Here is an 18,225-nt window from a genome sequence, read left to right as displayed (position 1 = left end):
AATGGCGTGTAGGGGGCGTAGCCACGTGCGTACAGTACTGCAATCCTCGGAGTGTTGCTGCCATTCACTCACAGCGGGTTTGAAGCGCATCATTTTAACAACAGACTGAAGCATCTGCAACCATGTCTGAGGTCAGTATGAACAAACTCGACGCTTTTGTTTGATACGAGGGTGTTTGTGCCTTGCAATGTGCCGTTTTTATAATTTTTCCTGGTAATGAAAACGACATGGTGCTCTTTGAATGGACCACGTGAATTAGTTAGCAATTCATATGTGATAAAGAATGGTAAAGATTGTGATAAAGGTTATCTCGATCGGAGAGAGGTATAAAGTACCGTTAATATAATACCAAAGAGTACAGTAGATGTAGTAAATGAGACTGAAGGGCATATAATACTGTATGTGTGCAGAGAGCGCCATGTCTACGTGGGTGTGGCGCGTGACCGTACGTTAGAATATAGAGCGAGCGCTGTTGTGTTCCGCTGTTTTTAATCGTTGTTTTCTACGCGCGTGACGGACGCATTTGGACCGCTACATCGCGTTTTACGACACCTTATAGAGATGGTTACCCCATAATCCTGTACTAGGCTATGACTCGAATGACTTTCATAAAAGGAGATGGTGATAGCCTCAGTCATCATTAATTTTCATTATATGGAACAATTATGCAATAAAAATTGGAAGGTGACATTTATGGAAGCTTGTTTCCACCCCAGAATGAAAAATAAATAAAGATAATTGCGACTTTTTATCTCACAGTTCTAATATTTTTTGAGTAAAGTCGATAAATTCATAAGTTATAAAGTCATAATTTGTGAAATAAAAAGTATTTCCCCCTCAGAATTGGACTTTATAATTTGCAATTGCGAGTTTATATCTCACAATTCTTATAAAAGAAGTTAGAAATGTGAGATATAAACGTGCAATTGCGAGGCGAAAAATAGGAATTGTGAGTTGTTCTGATTCTTACTTTATAACTAGCAAATCTGACTTTTTTTCGTAAATGCGAGTTTACATCTCGCAATTCTGAGTTCTTTTTTCAGAATTGTGAGATATAAATTCGCAATTGTGAGATATAAATTCGCAATTGTGAGATATAAATTCGCAATTGTGAGATAAAGTCTTATCTTTTCAATTGTTTTATTCCATGGCGGAAAAAAGCTTCCCAACATCATACTTACCATCGCAATTCGTTGTTTTATCTGAAGAACTTATTACAAGTTTGGAAGGATGTGATCGATGATGCCAGAAATTATCCTTTAAAATAAATCGTTCCTTTGCTATTTTGAACCCTAAACCATGTCTCTCTGTGTTCTCACCTGCTTTCACCACAGTCTCATTCATTGTGTAACAGCTGGATGTTTTGGGAAGTTTTTTAATCAACTAAAATGTACTTTAATTCCATGATCTTAGAGCTTTTTCAAATGGCAACTTGCAGTTTGTTGGAAGGAGAGTTATTTTAGTATTAGAGCATGTGGGGTTTTTTGGCCGTTGCCCATTAAAAGTACCGCGTAAAATACGTTAACAGTTCTTCTCCAAAAATACTTGTCAGTTAAAGGTGTGAGAAATGGCTTGTAGTTAGTCCTACTGCACACTGAAATCTGATAACGTGTTGACATGTTACGACTGAGGTTTACTGGTTTACTGTAACAGGAAGATTGGACCAACAGAAGTTGGTTGATGATGGTGTGCCTTGGTGTGCATGTCACGTAATCAGGGCAAAGAATCACTGGCATAGTAAAGTGTGTGTAAGAGGAACGGAGTTTGAACCGTGATTAGAGATCTGCTGAAAGCCTTCATTATTGTGTGCTTGCTTTTGTGCAGTGGTTACATAATCACGCCATGTCTCCCACCAGCACTGTGAAGCAAGACTACGAATGTAAAATAGCCATGACCAAAATCTTTTCAGTCCTTTCTTAAGAAATAAGAATGAGAGTTGAATGCATATGGATGTAGAGTTTTTTTTAGAGCAGAGTCCAAAATGAATGAGGCTTAGGGGAAATTTTGCTGAAAGTAACTGATTTTCTGTCGTGCTTTAGTCTTGCAGTTACATGAATATCACCAACAAATCCAAACCGTCGCTGTAGATTCTGTTGCAACACAGCAAAATAAGGCATGTTATACCAGAGTTGTGAATGTGATGAGATAAGAGACTCATCACTTGCTATGGTTCTGTCCACCTATTTTTAAGTGAATTTTGGAATATAACGCAACACAAAACGTATGCGCTCAATTAAGGCAGATCATTTTTTCAGTCCGATGAGAAGACTTGCATAAACTACGATGGAAACACCTATAAATCCCTTGATGTGCAACCAAAAACTAATTAGATTTTCCCTCAGAAGAGGCTGTGATTGGATAAATGGACTAACTAGCGGACCAATGCTTCTCAAATGTTGGCTTGCGTGTTATGAAACACGAGTCAATGTCTGTCATCAGAATGATTTGGTTTAGGCCAATTCCCACCAAAAGAGTCTCACGCGATTGCGTTCCCAAATACCAGCCTCCGAGAACATGACACCGTTTATTGCGTTTCGTCTGACGCTCTGAGACGCAACTTATTTATGATTTTATGAATTATTGAAAGAGCCCGATTTCAGCAACTTTCAGTTTTATTACAGATGTTTTGCACCAATTTCACATGAAGTGATGATTTTGTTCTATTGAACACATGGGATGGAAACTATTCTTTATTCGCAAATGTTTTAAGCCAATGCAATATTCCAATTATGCACACAAGTTAAATTCGCAACTTTGCATGGAAACAGCTAGTAGGACAGTCCTTAGAAAGTTATCATAACTTTCAATGATTTCAAAAGTCTTCAATAAAACTTAATCAGTATTACTGACTGATTGTCCATGTCCACATGACAACATGTACTCGTAGAGTGTTCTGTCTGGTCATGCTGTTGGTTTTTCACAGGCTGAGTTTCAGAAAGCAGCAGAGGAGGTCAAACAGCTGAAAGCGAAACCAGCGGATGCTGAGATGCTGGAAATCTACAGTCTGTACAAACAGGCCACCGTAGGAGATGTTAACACAGGTCAGCTTTTCCTGTAACCCATAAACGTGGCTTAAGTTTATCTATAAAACTAAATTGCAGCTCTTTAAAAAGGGTGTGTGTTTCTTTCCAGCTCGACCAGGCATGTTAGACTTCACTGGCAAGGCCAAATGGGACGCCTGGGAGGCAAAGAAAGGTCAGTTTCTCCTCCCTGCCACCAGAGTGCAGTAGGGCTGCAATGATTCGTCGACGTTGTCGACAAAAATCGATAATAGAAATAGTCGACAATGAATTTCATTGTCGAAGTTGTCGGCAGACATGTTTTTTCCGACCGAGGCATCTCTCTTCATTACAATCTTTGCCGAGAGTCGCACATGCGCATTAGCTTCTCTGCTGAGCGATAACATACAGAAATGGTGGCGTTCAATGCAGCAGATGCGCGTACCAAAACATCTAAAGTTTGGGAGCATTTTAGCCTGGATACGGCGAATGATGGTTTGCAAAGCAGTCCTTGCGTATCACGGCAGCACCTCGGTGATGCACGAACATTTAAAGAGAAAGCACGTCGCACAGTTGAATGAAACAGAGTTTGACTCGCCTCCGTAAGATTTAAATAACATGGAAGCCATTACGTTTTGTTTTGGATGTACATTGTACATTTTATAATATGTATATGTACATTTTATTGGTATACATTTCATTTCATGTACATTTCATATATGTTTACTATCATTTTCCACAGAATTAAAGCAATCTCATGGTAAATTTTAGAAAAATTTTATAATTATTCGATCATTCAACTAATCGTTTCAATAGTCGGTGACTAGTCAACTATTAAAATAGTCGTTAGTTGCAGCCCTAGAGTGCAGCGACACCATTAGGGGTTCAAGCGCATAGACTGTAAAAAAATATGGACGTAGTGTCCGTGGCATCACCCGTAGTGTTTCTGAAGAGCCTTTTTGAAGCCAAAAGTGGGCGGAGCCGGCTGTTGCCATCTTGGCCGCGCGTCACTCCTGGATAAACAAAAATGGGCAAAGAGGCGGGTTAGCTGAGGTGACGTGACCCTAACGCTAGCAGACAAACGGCTAGTAGTGACAGCAGTGGCAATCCACCTGTCACTCAAGTGGTCACGCCCTTAATTATGCAGAAATTTAAAGCTTAATATAATTTATTAATAACGGATAAGCTATTAAAAAAATTCACCCCCTCACAGTTGTCATGAAGGGCAAAATTAGAAATATAGACCAAAACCCCTTTTTGCACTAGGCTGTTAACACATTTGTTTCTGCTGTAAAGTTGGGCATTTTAACATGGGGGTCTATGGGATTGACTCTCTTTTGCAGCCAGTCTCTAGTGGCCAGTTGAATCGCAGTAAGTCACTTGGTTGCCGCTTGGTTCAAGCGCGTAGCAGGCAGACCAAACCATAAGTCGTAGAGACTTGAAACTTCGAAGGCTGGTAGTACTCACAGTGTCTACAACGTCACCAAAGCTCGCTTCCATTGGCCTGATGGTGGTGCTACAGTGTTCAAAAGTACTAAATGGCTCATAACTCCTAAACCGTTCGTCGCAGGCTCAAGTGTCTTTTATCTTGGGAATCTTTGGCTCAAGACAAACAAAACGCATGTCTCTGATTCGATCGTCACACTGCACACAAATTTCGGGTGCTTTGGAATTTTTGAAAAGCCTACTTTTGCGAACTAGCCCTCGATTTTTCGCCTGATCGGAACCAAACCAGTGCAGAAAGACTGATTGTCAATAATTATCAAAAAGTCGAAAAGGTTTGAAGTGGGCTTAGACACTTCTACTAAAACGGCTATCCCTCTGAAACAAAATGAGATAATTTCACCAAACTTGGTACACCTATATATGGGCTTGTTCTGTGGTCACGTGAAAAAGGACGTGGCGACTGGCCACTTGGTGGCGCAATAAAATGACCAAAACAAAATGGCTATACCTACGCAAATGTCAGTCCGATTGATTTGCAAACTGGCATGCGGTGTCTTTGTCCAAGGTGCTGCAATTGTCTACGAGGACATTTGAGTATCTCGAAAAAGACGGCCGCCATTGGCCAGTGAATTTCGAGACAAGGTTAATGAAGGCCAACCGGAACGAATCTCGCTAGGAATCAAAAAGAAATCGACAAGCAGCAACTTTGCCTCTAGGACCACCGCTGTCAATCGAATCGTTCGTTAAATATTGGAGATTAATTTAAAAAAAAAAACTTTTGCAAACTAGTCCTAGGTTTTTGGCTCTACCTCGATAATTGTTAAAAAGCTTTGAAAATGTCCTTATTAAATTGCCTGTATTGGATGTAAATGGTCTTTCCATCTATGATCTATGTGGTTACATGCTTGCTAAATAAAACATAATTCCTTTTTATGCATGTGCTTAAAGGCCTTAAAGCGCTTGAACCCTGTTAATTGCTGCCTGCAGCTATATTTTTAATTCTGTGTTTTCTTAGTCTATAGAGTAAATCATCTCCAAATGCAGCTCACTCTGTGTGTTTGTGTATCTCCCTTTACATGTGATTTTCTTCTCTTGCACATTTCAGGAATGAGTAAGGATGATGCTGTGAAAGCCTACATCGCCAAGGTCGAGGAGCTGAAAGGGAAATACGGGATCTAACAGTCGGACCCCATCACAGCCAGCCTGCCTTTACCTGTACTGTTCTCCTCACATAAAGCGCCTTAAGGCCTCCAGTGTGTCCCTCGTGAGGTGTTACGGTTACGCTGTAGCACGCAAACTCTGTTCTGTGTGAGAGAATAGGCACATTCCCCGCAGGCCAAGAGAAATCGTCCACCAGCAACCATGTAGTGAAAGCAACAAATCAACCACGTAGTGAAAAGCACAATAATCAACCAGCATCAACCATGTTGTGAAAAGCCCTAATGAATGCAATGCCATAAATCACTTTTTCAAAACCCCCATTCAATTTGTGTTTTCTTACTAACACTGATGAAGATAAACATGTTGGATTTCCCTTAAAAACTTTGATGTGTTTGATTTTTTTTTAAAGTGAGACCCCTGTGAAAGAATTTGTGATTTAAAAATGACCAGATCAAATATTAAAATGCATTTACTGTGTGACTGTGCATTTACTTATTTCAAGATGTTATAGTGCATTAATGTAACAAAAGCTACATTTTGTAGACTACACTTGAGTAGTTTTGCTGAGACTTGATAATGTGCCTGACTTCAGCTAGTGTGAATATCTACTTGATATTATCAGTCGTTTGAGGGCTTATCAGATAGTCACGGGTCACATCACCTGACCAGACATTCACTAACACATGAAAGCATTATTTCTTTCTATCCATGGGGTCATGTGTTGGAGATGTAAAAACATTGAGGAAAGGGTTTAATTGAATGATGTGCCCCTTTCAGCATTTCTTTATCCCACCTGTCTTTTCCTCAGTCTCAGTCGGGTGAGGGAGTCTTTTTGCTAGAGAGTGTAAATTGCATTATGTTTTGGGTCACCGTCACCTCAAAAAGGACTTTGGCTGGTCAATAATGATAATCAGCAGTTTAATCTGTGAACATTAAAAGTTTAACACATAATGCAATCTTATCAACAACAAAGACTGTTTTAAAGTATTAGTAATAACAATTAGCCATTTTAGGGGGGGTTATAATCTGAACAGAACTAAAAATGCAAGAATGGGAAAAGTACTGTCACTACACTATTAAAAATATAACTGTTACCGTAAATCATTTTTAGGAATAAATGTTGAAACATTTTACCGTACTTGGGCCCTCCTGTTCCTTCAACTGTGGACCAACGAAAATAAACTAAAAGGAAAAGAAGTAGCTACTGCTGTATAACCACCGACTAACAATTGTGTAAAACACAGACACACTCAAACACAAGCATATAGGAATAGTTGATGTCTATGTCACTCTTTAATTAGATTATAGTTTTGTAATTAATAATAGGCCTACGTTTAGGCTCTGGGGGGTAATATGAATGCATAACGTTTCCAAGATAGTTTTTTGCCTTCATATAGCTAAAATAAATAAAACAATCTATTAGTTTTCTTTAAAAAAAAATCCTGTAGGATACAAATGTGCGAAGTTTGAGAAACTCCCTCGTGGATATGCTGCCTCTCACATAGTAATATCTGATGTAGTTAGCGAATACCTCCGTGACCGGAAAACTAACACGCGCGCCCGTGATCTGCGTGTCAAGACGAGACGGGCGGGTTTAAACACTGAACGACTTCAGTTAATCTTACACTGAAATTATACTGTACTTTCGACTGGAGTTGACCTGGCTTCTTCGTCTCGCTTCTCCTGGTCTGTTGGCTGTTGGAATCAATATGACGGCTATAAAAATCAGGGTAATGCCTTTTAAATGTATTTAAATGTTTATTTTACGTTTGGGATGAAATTGTATTTGCTTTGGATTAAAGGATAGGCTAATATGCTTTCTTTTAGCGCAATTGACTTTTACTAGAAGGTATAACAAAATAAAGTGTTGTTTATGGTATGTGAGCGGGGAAAACATTATTATTATAGGCTATGCACAAAAAATTGGCCTACTACTTTTTTTAAAAAAAAATACTAAACTTCATATTTAGGAGGTAAACAGATTAAAACACAACGCAGTCTGGCAGCTTTCGGGCAGAAACTCTCTCTCTCTGTCACTGGTTCAGAAGCCTATCTTTATATTTACTCATAAAGGTGAACAAAGTACATTTACATTTACTGTAGCCTACACACTTTTGAATATCTGTACTTTACTTAAGTAGGCCTATTATTTTTCTGTAGCCTAAACTTTTTACTTTAACTTCACTACATTTGAAAGCTAAATATTGTACTTTTTACTCCACTACATTTCTGTCAAGGTCCTTGAAAGTAGTGACGTCAGTCAGGGGATGATTTTGGTTGCATTTTTTTTTTTTTTTTTAAGATATAACAACAACATTTCAGTCTTCCAGTTCACATTCATTATAATAATAACAATAGGCTACAATACGTTAAAGGTTGAGAAAAAAAAATCAAGTTACCATTAAGAAAAACAGATTTGTATCCCATGACAAAAATAGTTCTAGTGACATATTATCCATAAAAAATTTCTAAATGAATATTCATTACTGATATGCATTTCTTGTTTGTAATTAAATTAAGAGACTTAAAATAAAAATCCGCCTCTATCAAAAACAGCTTAAATGATGGTGAAGAATTCTGGAATTTACATTTGTGGATATGAAACTTGCCTAACAAAATGTTAAGGTTTATTATAGTACATAGTTTCTTTTCTAAGTGATAATGTTCTTCCCGTCAATGTTGATTTTGTGTTTTGTTTTACATAATATATAATTCTCAAGTTCTTTCCAAAATGCATTACTGTATGAACAACCATAAAACAAGTGGGTTACATTTTCAAGTTCATTTTTACAAAAAGTACATTTGTTATTATTTGTTATTATTTTTTTTGGCATTGTAGAAACATTCTCTAATATGTTTATTAGTACATTTTTTGCATAGAATGTCAATACCATATATGTAAAGAATGTTAGGAGTAATGCGTGTTACATTTTGCTCTATAGCTTTTCATTAATTCTAATATTCCACTGGGAATAGAGTTAATTACTGAGCTAAATTCTTTACATTTTACAGGGAAAGTTTTCTGTGTAAGAAAGTCTTCATAGCTAAGAAGTTGACCATTAGGGTTAAATAAGTCTTTTAAGTTGATGATATTATTATCTATCCAGTTTTGTAAATACAATAATATACTCATTGTTCCAGATGATAGATTTATGTGGTGAAAAGTTGTGTGAATAACAAAGCTTCCAGGCTAACAGAGCTTGTTGATGAAATTCCGACATCTTAACTGGTATTTTAGAAATACTGTAATTACAAGACAGTAAGAACTTGAGACCTCCAACCTTCTTGAATATATTATGAGGAATAAAATTCCATAATGAATCTGGGGCTTTTAACCATTCCTTTAACCATTTAACTTTAAAAGTATAATTCAAATCCACAAAATCCAACAGATCAAAACCCCCTTTAGCTTTAGGACCAGAAAGCAAAGCTTTTTGCAAATGATGGTGCTTATTCTTCCATACAAATTTTACAAACATATCATTGATTTCTTTACATGTAGAATCACAGACATTAAGAGAGAGTGCTGGATACACAAATCTAGAAACTCCTTCAGCCTTAGTCAAGAGGACCCTACCTAAGATTTATAAGTCTCTTTGAAGCCATAGGTTCAATATAGTTTTAGATTTTTTCATTTTGGGGGAGAAGTTAAATCGTTGGCGCTCTATGACATTCTTACAAACAAAAACACTGAGATATCTAATACAATTTTTAACAGGCATATTATATATGGTTTTAACGTTTGTTTCAAACAGACATAAAATTTCGCATTTAGATTTATTCAATCAAATTTCAGCTGAAAATTCATCTATTAATGCTACAGCTTTTCCAATCTGATGTTTGTCCTTTAAGAATAATGCTGTATCATCAGCTAGTTGGGTCAGTTTAATTTCCTTTCCAAAAATAGACAAACCTTCAATTATTGGGTTCTTTAAAATATGTAATGAGAGCAATTCGACAACAATCAAAAATAAAAAGGGAGAAATCGGACAGCCTTGACGGACAGATCTCAGCACTGGAAATCTTTTATAGTGTTTGGATATAGTACTGTCAAGCAAGGGGTTGCATTTTGGTTGGAAATGAAAGTCGGGTTGACGTCAGAACTCGACTGATGTTGGTTTCTGCCGTCAACCCGATTTTTATTTTCATAATAAAACTATTGTTTTATTTTATTTCATGCGCTCCTCATCAAAAATACAATTTAGGTCTGTATCAACAATATTTTACCATTTATCAAAATTAATTTACACTGAAATTAACATTGCCTAAATAATGTTATTACAGTTTTTTACAATCGCTATGACAATTTTTTCAATACATTTAACAAATTTCCTAAACTCTTAACACAGTTAGCACTACATCCATCTGTGCAAGCTATTAACACATTTCTTGTTGCTTTAACACAAAATGCACACAAATTTAAAATGCTTGAACCTCTTTTACACACAAGCTCAAACAAGACCAAAACAATGGATTTTTACTGGCAAATTTACCAATGCTTTAACACTGTATGTCAGAACAGATAACACCATGTTCTAAACCTAACCCGGGCTAAAGTTAAGGTGAACAGCTGTTTATATTGTGAATTGAAACACGAATATATCCCCCTTATTTTATTCTATTGTTACTGAGAAACAGCGGATTGAATTATCCAAATATATACATTTAGGCTATTTATTTTCTTTATTGCAGCAATTCTGTCTCTGTATTCGTTTTTTTCATTTCATCAACCGTACATTCTTATAAAGCACTCTGAGATGGGTCTTTTTTTTAATTTGAATTTCTGCAGCAAAAGATCTAAACCCAACAAAACGAAACTGTAGAGAGGCTTCAAAAGAAACTGCAGTGCAAAACACAATCTATGATCAATACAATATACTGTGTGTTGTATAAGGGCAGACCTGACACACATAAAATAACGCAGTTTCTGTAATTCCATCTGATGTTCGTGTTTTTATGACATTGTGATATGATTGACTAAATCTTCCTGTTGGACGAGAACATATGTTAGTGTTTTGAAAAATTATTTTATTTTGAGACATCTCTGCAGTGTTTTGGTAGACATAGTTTATTATTGCTACTAGTGTATTATTGTATTTTGAATATTAGTATTGGAGTTTAGTTTACAATGTGTGATTTTGAGCATGAAATTAACTGTTTTGACAATTGTGTGTTGTAGGTGTTTTGATGCGTTAAGAGTTTAGGAAATTTGTTGAAAGTATTGAAAAAATTGTCATAGCGATTGTAAAAAATTGTAATGTTCTAAATATAACAGTGTGAATATAGAAATATGAAAAATTAGACAAATTAAATGATGCTATTATTTATGAAACTAAAACCGCCAGTAGGTGAATCACAGAATCATTAAATCATGTTGTAAATGTCCATTTTTGGGTGGAAGGAAAACATGTTGTTTTTGAGCATGTGTCTTTAAATGCAAATGATCTGCTTCTCCATGTCCCAGAGGGCGGAGCCTGTACAGCTCGTGCCTCAGATACTCTGCCAAAAACATCTGTTTGGTTTGATTATCATCTCCATGGCAGCCACTCTCACATGACATTGCAGTTCTTCATCATCATGAGAGTTTATTATCTGCATGTTTTTAAAAGGACTATTAGTCTAAACTTCTGATAAATGATTTTCTGAGCGCACACATCCGAAGAACTTATTAAAGTTCTCTTTCACGTCTTATTGTGCTTAAACTGTCAAGTACACACAAGGTTATGTCAAAAACACAAAGTTCACATGAAGACAGTCGGTTATGTCCGTGAATGTAAACAGCAGGGAAAGAAATCACATGTGTATATTAGATCTGTGTGTTACAGTAAAGTGAAAGCAACACCTACTGCTGTATGCTGTTAATATGAATCAAACAAGGAAAACAGAAAATCACACACTGATCTTGACTGAATAACTTTAGTAGCTTTAATAAGATTACCGTATTGTTCTGAATATAAGACACCCCTGAACATAAGATGACCCCCCCCCCCCCTTTCAAAATGTACTTTTTAAAAAAAGGCTTTTTGAAGACCAAATCTTTTGAAAATATTTTTCATATTGCATATTTTTTGCATTTAAATTTTTGCATTTAAAGTACGGTAAGTGGGGGGTATGAATGTTTTTTTCATTAGCCCAATCACATAGCGCTGAAAAGACAGCAGTTTCTCCCTGAAGTCGCAAGGCAAACGCCAATCTATTACGAGGCACACTTTCCTGTCAGTTTCTTCGAAGCGGTCTCTTTTCCGACCGCGGTAAGCTTTTCTTTTACTGTATTTCATGGCTGCCTAATGAGAGTTGTTTGACTCCGCTGCGGTTATCAGTCTTGGGGGAAACACTCATTTTACACATACTTGGCACTCCCATTGCGGGTGTTTTATTGACATGTAAACGTTTAGACCCTGAATTCATCACAACCCCGGTGTCTATGCTAAGTCCGTCAGCAGTCGTAAGCATATGCGACGTCACAAAAGCTACAATCTGAAAAACTGCTTGTTCTGAGACACGGCTTATGATTTATGGGGATTTAAAAAGTAGGTGGATTTTTACTATTATAGGGTGGTTGTGTAGTGTGTACACACACTGCCGACACACATTTATGTTCACACACCATGTAAAAGTACTTTTTGCATAATATGTCCCCTTTAATTCAACTGATTCATTCAATGAAAGAAGAACTTCATGAATGGGTCATTGAATCATTGACTCACCCGATTTATTCAAAAAAGGTAAATCATTCAAGAACGAAACACTGCTGTGTTGCTGGGAATGCAACGTTTCTGCTTTGTTTGGAACTGTTTTCATTTGGGAAAACAGAGTTAAAACTGTCAGTTCATATAATCTACTCATCGTTTATTGAACTGTTTTATAAAATGAATACCATCGTGCTGATATTAGAGAACATAGCACTGTTGCTCGTGTGATATCGCTTAACTACACAGACACACACAAGGCTTAAAGGATTAGTTCACTCCAGAATAAAAATTTCCTAATAATTTACTCACCTCCATGTCATCCAAGTTTTAGGCATGAAGATTTTTTTTTTTCAATGAAAAAACATTTAAATATGTCATTTTGATGATCAAAGTTTTAAAGGGATAAAATTATTGACTACAGGGGGACTGTAAAGATATGTTGTAGCTTATTTGAGAATTGATGCCACGGGCCTAATTTAAACGAACACATCAAACAAACAAAAGATTCTTGCAAAAAGGGCTCTTCTCTACTCAGAGGCCGAAGGGCAGGTGCAGGTCTATCTGCGCACGTGTACATTTTCTTTTCTGAGAGTGAAGTGCGAAACATTAGAGCAGGATATCACGTTTACACAGATGTGGATCAGCTTTCTTCTGTTTCCCTTTAGGTCGGGGCTGTTCCACGTGGGAAATCCGTTCCTCTTTTTCTAGACGTATTGTGCCGCAGTCTTATTATCCTGTGCACGTCTCTGTCCGTCGTCCTGACGTCTGTTGCGGTGTGTGACGGTCACTGGCTGCTGGCCGACGGACACATGTTCGGTCTGTGGTATTTCTGCTCGGTGGATCAGCAGAGCTTTAAAGCGTCCCAGAACTGCACCACACATCTGGAGGAGTCGGGGGTGGAGGGTCTCGGCGTGGGCTTGCCGGCCTGTCGCTCGGTCATCACACTGGCTGTGGTCAGTGCTATATTCGGACTGGAGCTGCTCGTGATGTCGCAGGCGAGCGAGGGGAGGGACTCGAGGCGGCGCTGGGCTCTCGGGACACGGCTGCTGCTGCTGGCGGGGATCATGGCTGCCGGAGGGGTCGCGGTGTTTGTGCTCCTGTTAGGGACATTTGCAACAGTCCTAGGGTTCACGCTCACCTTCTGGTGCCAGTTCACAGCCACTGTCCTGTTCTGCCTCAATGGACTGGCAGCGCGGCACATCCAGCATATCCAACCTCTGCTGCCCCTTAGTGGACATCCTGACAAACTGCAGAAATCAGACGTCTAACAGGAGATCTGCTCGGTGTCTGCAGTCGGAGTGATTTTCATGGTTTGTTAATAATCAGGTACACTCTTTAAAACAGGGCCCTGAGTTCCATATGAATATTTCACACACTCTTAAAAATAAAGGTTCCAAAAGTGATGTCATAGAAGATCCATTTAAGGGAAACATTCTTAAAAGAACCATGTTTTTCTTGTTGTGGGGAACATTTTAATAATCGAAAGAACCGTTTTCCACTATAAAGAACCTTTTGAAAATGTTCCATGGATGTTAATGCCAATTATGAACCTTTATTTATAAGTGCAGGTGTTGTCCGTGTATTTTTAATGACACGCTGCAATGTGTTTTATGGTTAAAGGGAAACTTAAAGGAAAATGTCCTGGAAGAAAGATGCCAGCAACTTTTCCATTTTTCTCTTTTTTACAGTATTTTTAATTCTTTCTTATCCATACATCTCTTTTTATGAGGAGATCTCTATACAGTTCATTTAATAAACAGAATGTTTTTGTCTTTACATTTGTGTGTATTTCACAACTCACACTGTTTCACAGGACAAAACATGGGGTTAAAGGGGTTAAGATATGCCTTTTTACTAGTTTAATGCTTCTTGAGGTTCACTTTTATTTGCAGTTATTTTATTTACAGTTTTATTTGCACACAAAATAGTCATATATTAGCGAGAAATGATTTTCCAATGCGGCCTCATTTCAGAAACACTTAGTTGTGGTGCACTGTCTCCTTTAAGACTTCAGTAAACCGTCACTGATTGACTAACATCATTAAATGTTCCCTGGGTGCTTCTCATTTCTTAAACTGTGAGGAAATGAGGAAACACAAACTAGGAAATGAGAAAGGAGTCGAGAAGTTGACGTGTTGTTGAGCAGCCAGTCCGATTAAAGTGCTTATTAAAGTGACATCATGATGCGGAAAGAGTCACTCTTTTGTGGATTGAGGATAAATATTTTGCAGTCATGAAAGATATATATATATATTATCTGTTTCCTAATAACTACAACACCACAATGAACAAGCATATACATATACAAGACAAATACAATAATTTCCATAAACTGTCAGACAGTTTGTTATGGCCATGAAGCTTTTCTCTCAGTGAGTGTGTTTAACTGAAAGCTTTTGATTCAGGTTTAAATGGACTGTGCGTTTCTGATTGGTTCACCTGTTGCCACTCTCAAAAGAAAAGGTTCTATATGGAACTTAAAGGTTCCGTCAGGCGCTACATATATAGACCTGTTTATGGGTTCCCATCATGGGATCATTTCATGGATGTAGTTTTAATTCACCAATTTAGTTTAAATTCGTCTTTAATTTTAACCCTTGTGTGTACGCTTTAAAAAAGTTACAAAGAGGTCCTTTAACTGACTTTTGGATATGATTGGTTAATGTTTAGCAACAACATTAATATTTATGCATTCTTATTTTTGTGCATTGTCAGATTTTTTTTAAAAACTCACACACATTGTTTTTTTTATGTGTTATGGGGTTGTTCCATAGACATAATGATTTTTATACTGTATAAACGGTATCTCCTATCTCCTAACCCTACCCATTACAGAAAACTTTCTGCATTTTTACATTTTCAAAAAAAGATAATTCTGTATGATTTATATGCTGGTTTCCTCATGTGGTCCTAAAATGTCGCTACAAATTCGAAGTTTGGTATTACTATTATTATGGGGAAACTTGGTCCTCATAACTAGGGTTTACAAGGACCACACACACACACACACACAAACACGCACGCACGCACACACACACACACACACAAACACGCACGCACGCACACACACACACACACACACACACACAAACACGCACGCACGCACACACACACACACACACGCACGCACGCACGCACGCACGCACACACACACACACAAACACGCACGCACGCACGCACACACACACACACACACACACACACAAACACGCACGCACGCACGCACGCACGCACACACACACACACACACACGCACACACGCACGCACGCCCGCACACACACACACACACACACACACACACACACACACACACACACACACACACACACACACACACACACACACACACACACACACACACACACACTCTCTCTCCACTGGCTCTATAATACAGCAGTATTTGCTCCATAGACCAAACCTGAGACATGGCACATCATGTGGAAAATAGTAAAAAAAAAAATAATCTATTTTGAATGACAGCCTAAAGATTTTATTCTTAAATGGCCTTGGGAATATTTTTTGGCAGTTTAATATTTAAACTCGATTTAAACTGGGATATTTCTGTCCTTTAAGGTCCTTTGTTTAACTATTTTGTGTAAAATAGATTTATGAAAGGAAATGAGGGTAAAACATATTAAAATTCCAATAAAAATACAAAATACACACCTTTGGCTAAATTTACACTGTTTGCATTAACATAGCCAAAATCATTAAATAATAATAATAATAATAATAAAAAAACTCTCTAAGGCCACATAAGTGTTAATTAAATTGATTAAAACGAACCAAGTAGCTTGTAAACATAGCCTACTTTATCTCTATAAAAATAAAGTCTTCTTAAAAATTGAGTCAAGAACCCGAGAGTTCTATATAGAACCACATATAACCTTTTCTCTGAGAGTGTTACTGCTGTATGAGTGTTGTGCTTGATGCCTGGCTCACACTACAGGAGTTTTAAAACCCTAACCGATTGTGAAATCTGGTTGCATTATCGTGACAGAGGAAGCGCCTCTATATGATTCCACCATGATCAAGTGATCTCACGCAACAGATCGGAAGCAGAAAAGACAAGTGGATGTAGACAAAATATCTGTCCTTCATAGCAAGTCATATTCGTGAAAAGGTTGCCTTTGACCAAGGAAACCAAAATCTTTAAAAAAAATCATCCTTTTAATATTTAAGGATATTTCTAATGAATGCTCAATGAATCAATGCCATTGATCTAGTGACGCATCAGCTTCAGCGTCACCCATGCGCCGGATTGCTGCTCAGCTGAGCCTTATAGAGTGGAGCTCAAAGTTAAAATTAAATATTAAAATAATTAACAGCTTGTTTCATTACATCTTAAAATGAATCCGAATTTTTTTACATTTCGTTGACTGAACAGTTTAATGACTCCCTCAAAGGCAGTGCCTTGCCGCCACCTAGTGTCGTAACAGTGTAACTGTACACTGAGTGACAGTCTATACACGCAGAGACGAGCGACGATCCTGGTGAAATATCAGCAGAAAGCAAAAAACTATATACAAAAAATACCTGACATAAAGCCTCTCATAAAGTGAGATTCGAGGATCAGAACTAACTGTTATATAACATTGATCTAACAAGCTTAGTGTCAGCTTTATGTTCTGTTATTATATTATGTGGACCCTTATTTTGACATCTTCTGTTTACTCCACTTTTTTTAGTTTCGGTTTCATTACTGAACATGTAACTTTACTAGATCTCGTGCCTGCTGACAACAGCGTAACACGTATTTATTTAGCAATAAATACATAAATAAATGAAGATAATACCGCATATCACGCTGTTGTCACTCAAAATTACCTCAATGGAAATTCCATCACCACAGCCCTAACGTTACTTGTTTCTTATTGGCTATTGTGACAGTACTGACGTAATCACAATCTTGCTCATCCCGATAAATATCAAACGTGTTTGATATGATCGGGGCGAGCCCGATTTGTGTGAGAGCAGATCGGGAGGTGCAAGATTCGATCCGTGAACGCCTCACATTACCAGATAATCTGCGCCAAACATCGGAACCGATCGAGGTCCTCGACAAGATATTTTCTCAGATTCTCGGGAGGGGGAAATCGGGCATAAATCGGCATAAAACTCCTGTAGTGTGAGCCAGGCTTGAGCTGTAGGTCAGCGTCAGATGGTTGTGGTCGAGTGATCTGATGGTCAGGTGATCTGATGGTCAGGTGATCTGATGGTCAGGTGATCTGATGGTTGTGGTCAGGTGATCAGATGGTCGAGTGATCTGATGGTCAGGTGATCTGATGGTCAGTTGATCAGATGGTTGTGGTCCGTTGATCTGATGGTTGAGTGATCTGATGGTCAGGTGATCTGATGGTCAGTTGATCTGATGGTCGAGTGATCTGATGGTCAGGTGATCTGATGGTCAGGTGATCTGATGGTCAGTTGATCAGATTGTTGTGGTCAGTTGATCTGATGGTCGAGTGATCTGATGGTCGAGTGATCTGATGGTCAGGTGATCTGATGGTTGTGGTCAGGTGATCAGATGGTCAGGTGATCTGATGGTCAGGTGATCTGATGGTCAGTTGATCAGATGGTTGTGGTCCGTTGATCTGATGGTTGAGTGATCTGATGGTCAGGTGATCTGATGGTCAGTTGATCAGATGGTTGTGGTCAGTTGATCTGATGGTCGAGTGATCTGATGGTCAGGTGATCTGATGGTCAGGTGATCTGATGGTCAGTTGATCAGATGGTTGTGGTCAGTTGATCTGATGGTTGTGGTCAGGTGATCTGATGGTCAGGTGATCTGATGGTCAGTTGATCTGATGGTTGTGGTCAGGTGATCTGATGGTCAGGTGATCTGATGGTCAGGTGATCTGATGGTTGAGTGATCTGATGGTCAGGTGATCTGATGGTCAGTTGATCTGATGGTTGTGGTCAGGTG

General features: G+C 38.1%; 2 protein-coding genes across 2 annotated transcripts; both read left to right on the top strand.

Annotated features, from left to right (window-relative positions):
* Nucleotides 1-10: 10 nt before the first annotated feature.
* dbi (diazepam binding inhibitor (GABA receptor modulator, acyl-CoA binding protein)) lies at nt 11-6,083 on the top strand. The gene is made up of 4 exons (XM_077221459.1): nt 11-131; nt 2,924-3,041; nt 3,133-3,195; nt 5,551-6,083. Exons 1-4 carry the CDS (start codon nt 123-125, stop codon nt 5,622-5,624), a joined length of 264 nt encoding a protein of 87 aa, XP_077077574.1. The 5' UTR covers nt 11-122; the 3' UTR covers nt 5,625-6,083.
* Nucleotides 6,084-7,209: 1,126 nt separating this feature from the next.
* tmem37 (transmembrane protein 37) lies at nt 7,210-15,036 on the top strand. Its single transcript, XM_077221458.1, has 2 exons — nt 7,210-7,336; nt 12,964-15,036. The coding sequence occupies exons 1-2, from the start codon at nt 7,316-7,318 to the stop codon at nt 13,564-13,566; spliced, it is 624 nt and encodes a 207-aa protein (XP_077077573.1). The 5' UTR covers nt 7,210-7,315; the 3' UTR covers nt 13,567-15,036.
* The last annotated feature ends 3,189 nt before the right edge of the window (nt 15,037-18,225 follow it).

Source organism: Siphateles boraxobius, unplaced genomic scaffold (assembly GCF_051911475.1).
Source record: "Siphateles boraxobius isolate OS27281-9 unplaced genomic scaffold, OSU_SipBor_1 83, whole genome shotgun sequence".
Taxonomy (NCBI): Eukaryota; Metazoa; Chordata; class Actinopteri; order Cypriniformes; family Leuciscidae; genus Siphateles; species Siphateles boraxobius.
Note: the sequence above shows the minus strand (reverse complement) of the source record. Positions and strands in the feature narration are given on the sequence as shown.

Bases quoted from the DNA above. Each gene is read 5' to 3' on its own strand.
- dbi (XM_077221459.1), top strand. The intron at 3,042-3,132 runs GTCAGCTTTTCC...GTTTCTTTCCAG, and splicing joins CGTAGGAGATGTTAACACAG to CTCGACCAGGCATGTTAGAC. The intron at 3,196-5,550 runs GTCAGTTTCTCC...TGCACATTTCAG, and splicing joins CGCCTGGGAGGCAAAGAAAG to GAATGAGTAAGGATGATGCT.
- tmem37 (XM_077221458.1), top strand. From the start codon at position 7,316: ATGACGGCTATAAAAATCAGG. The intron at 7,337-12,963 runs GTAATGCCTTTT...GTTTCCCTTTAG, and splicing joins TGACGGCTATAAAAATCAGG to GTCGGGGCTGTTCCACGTGG.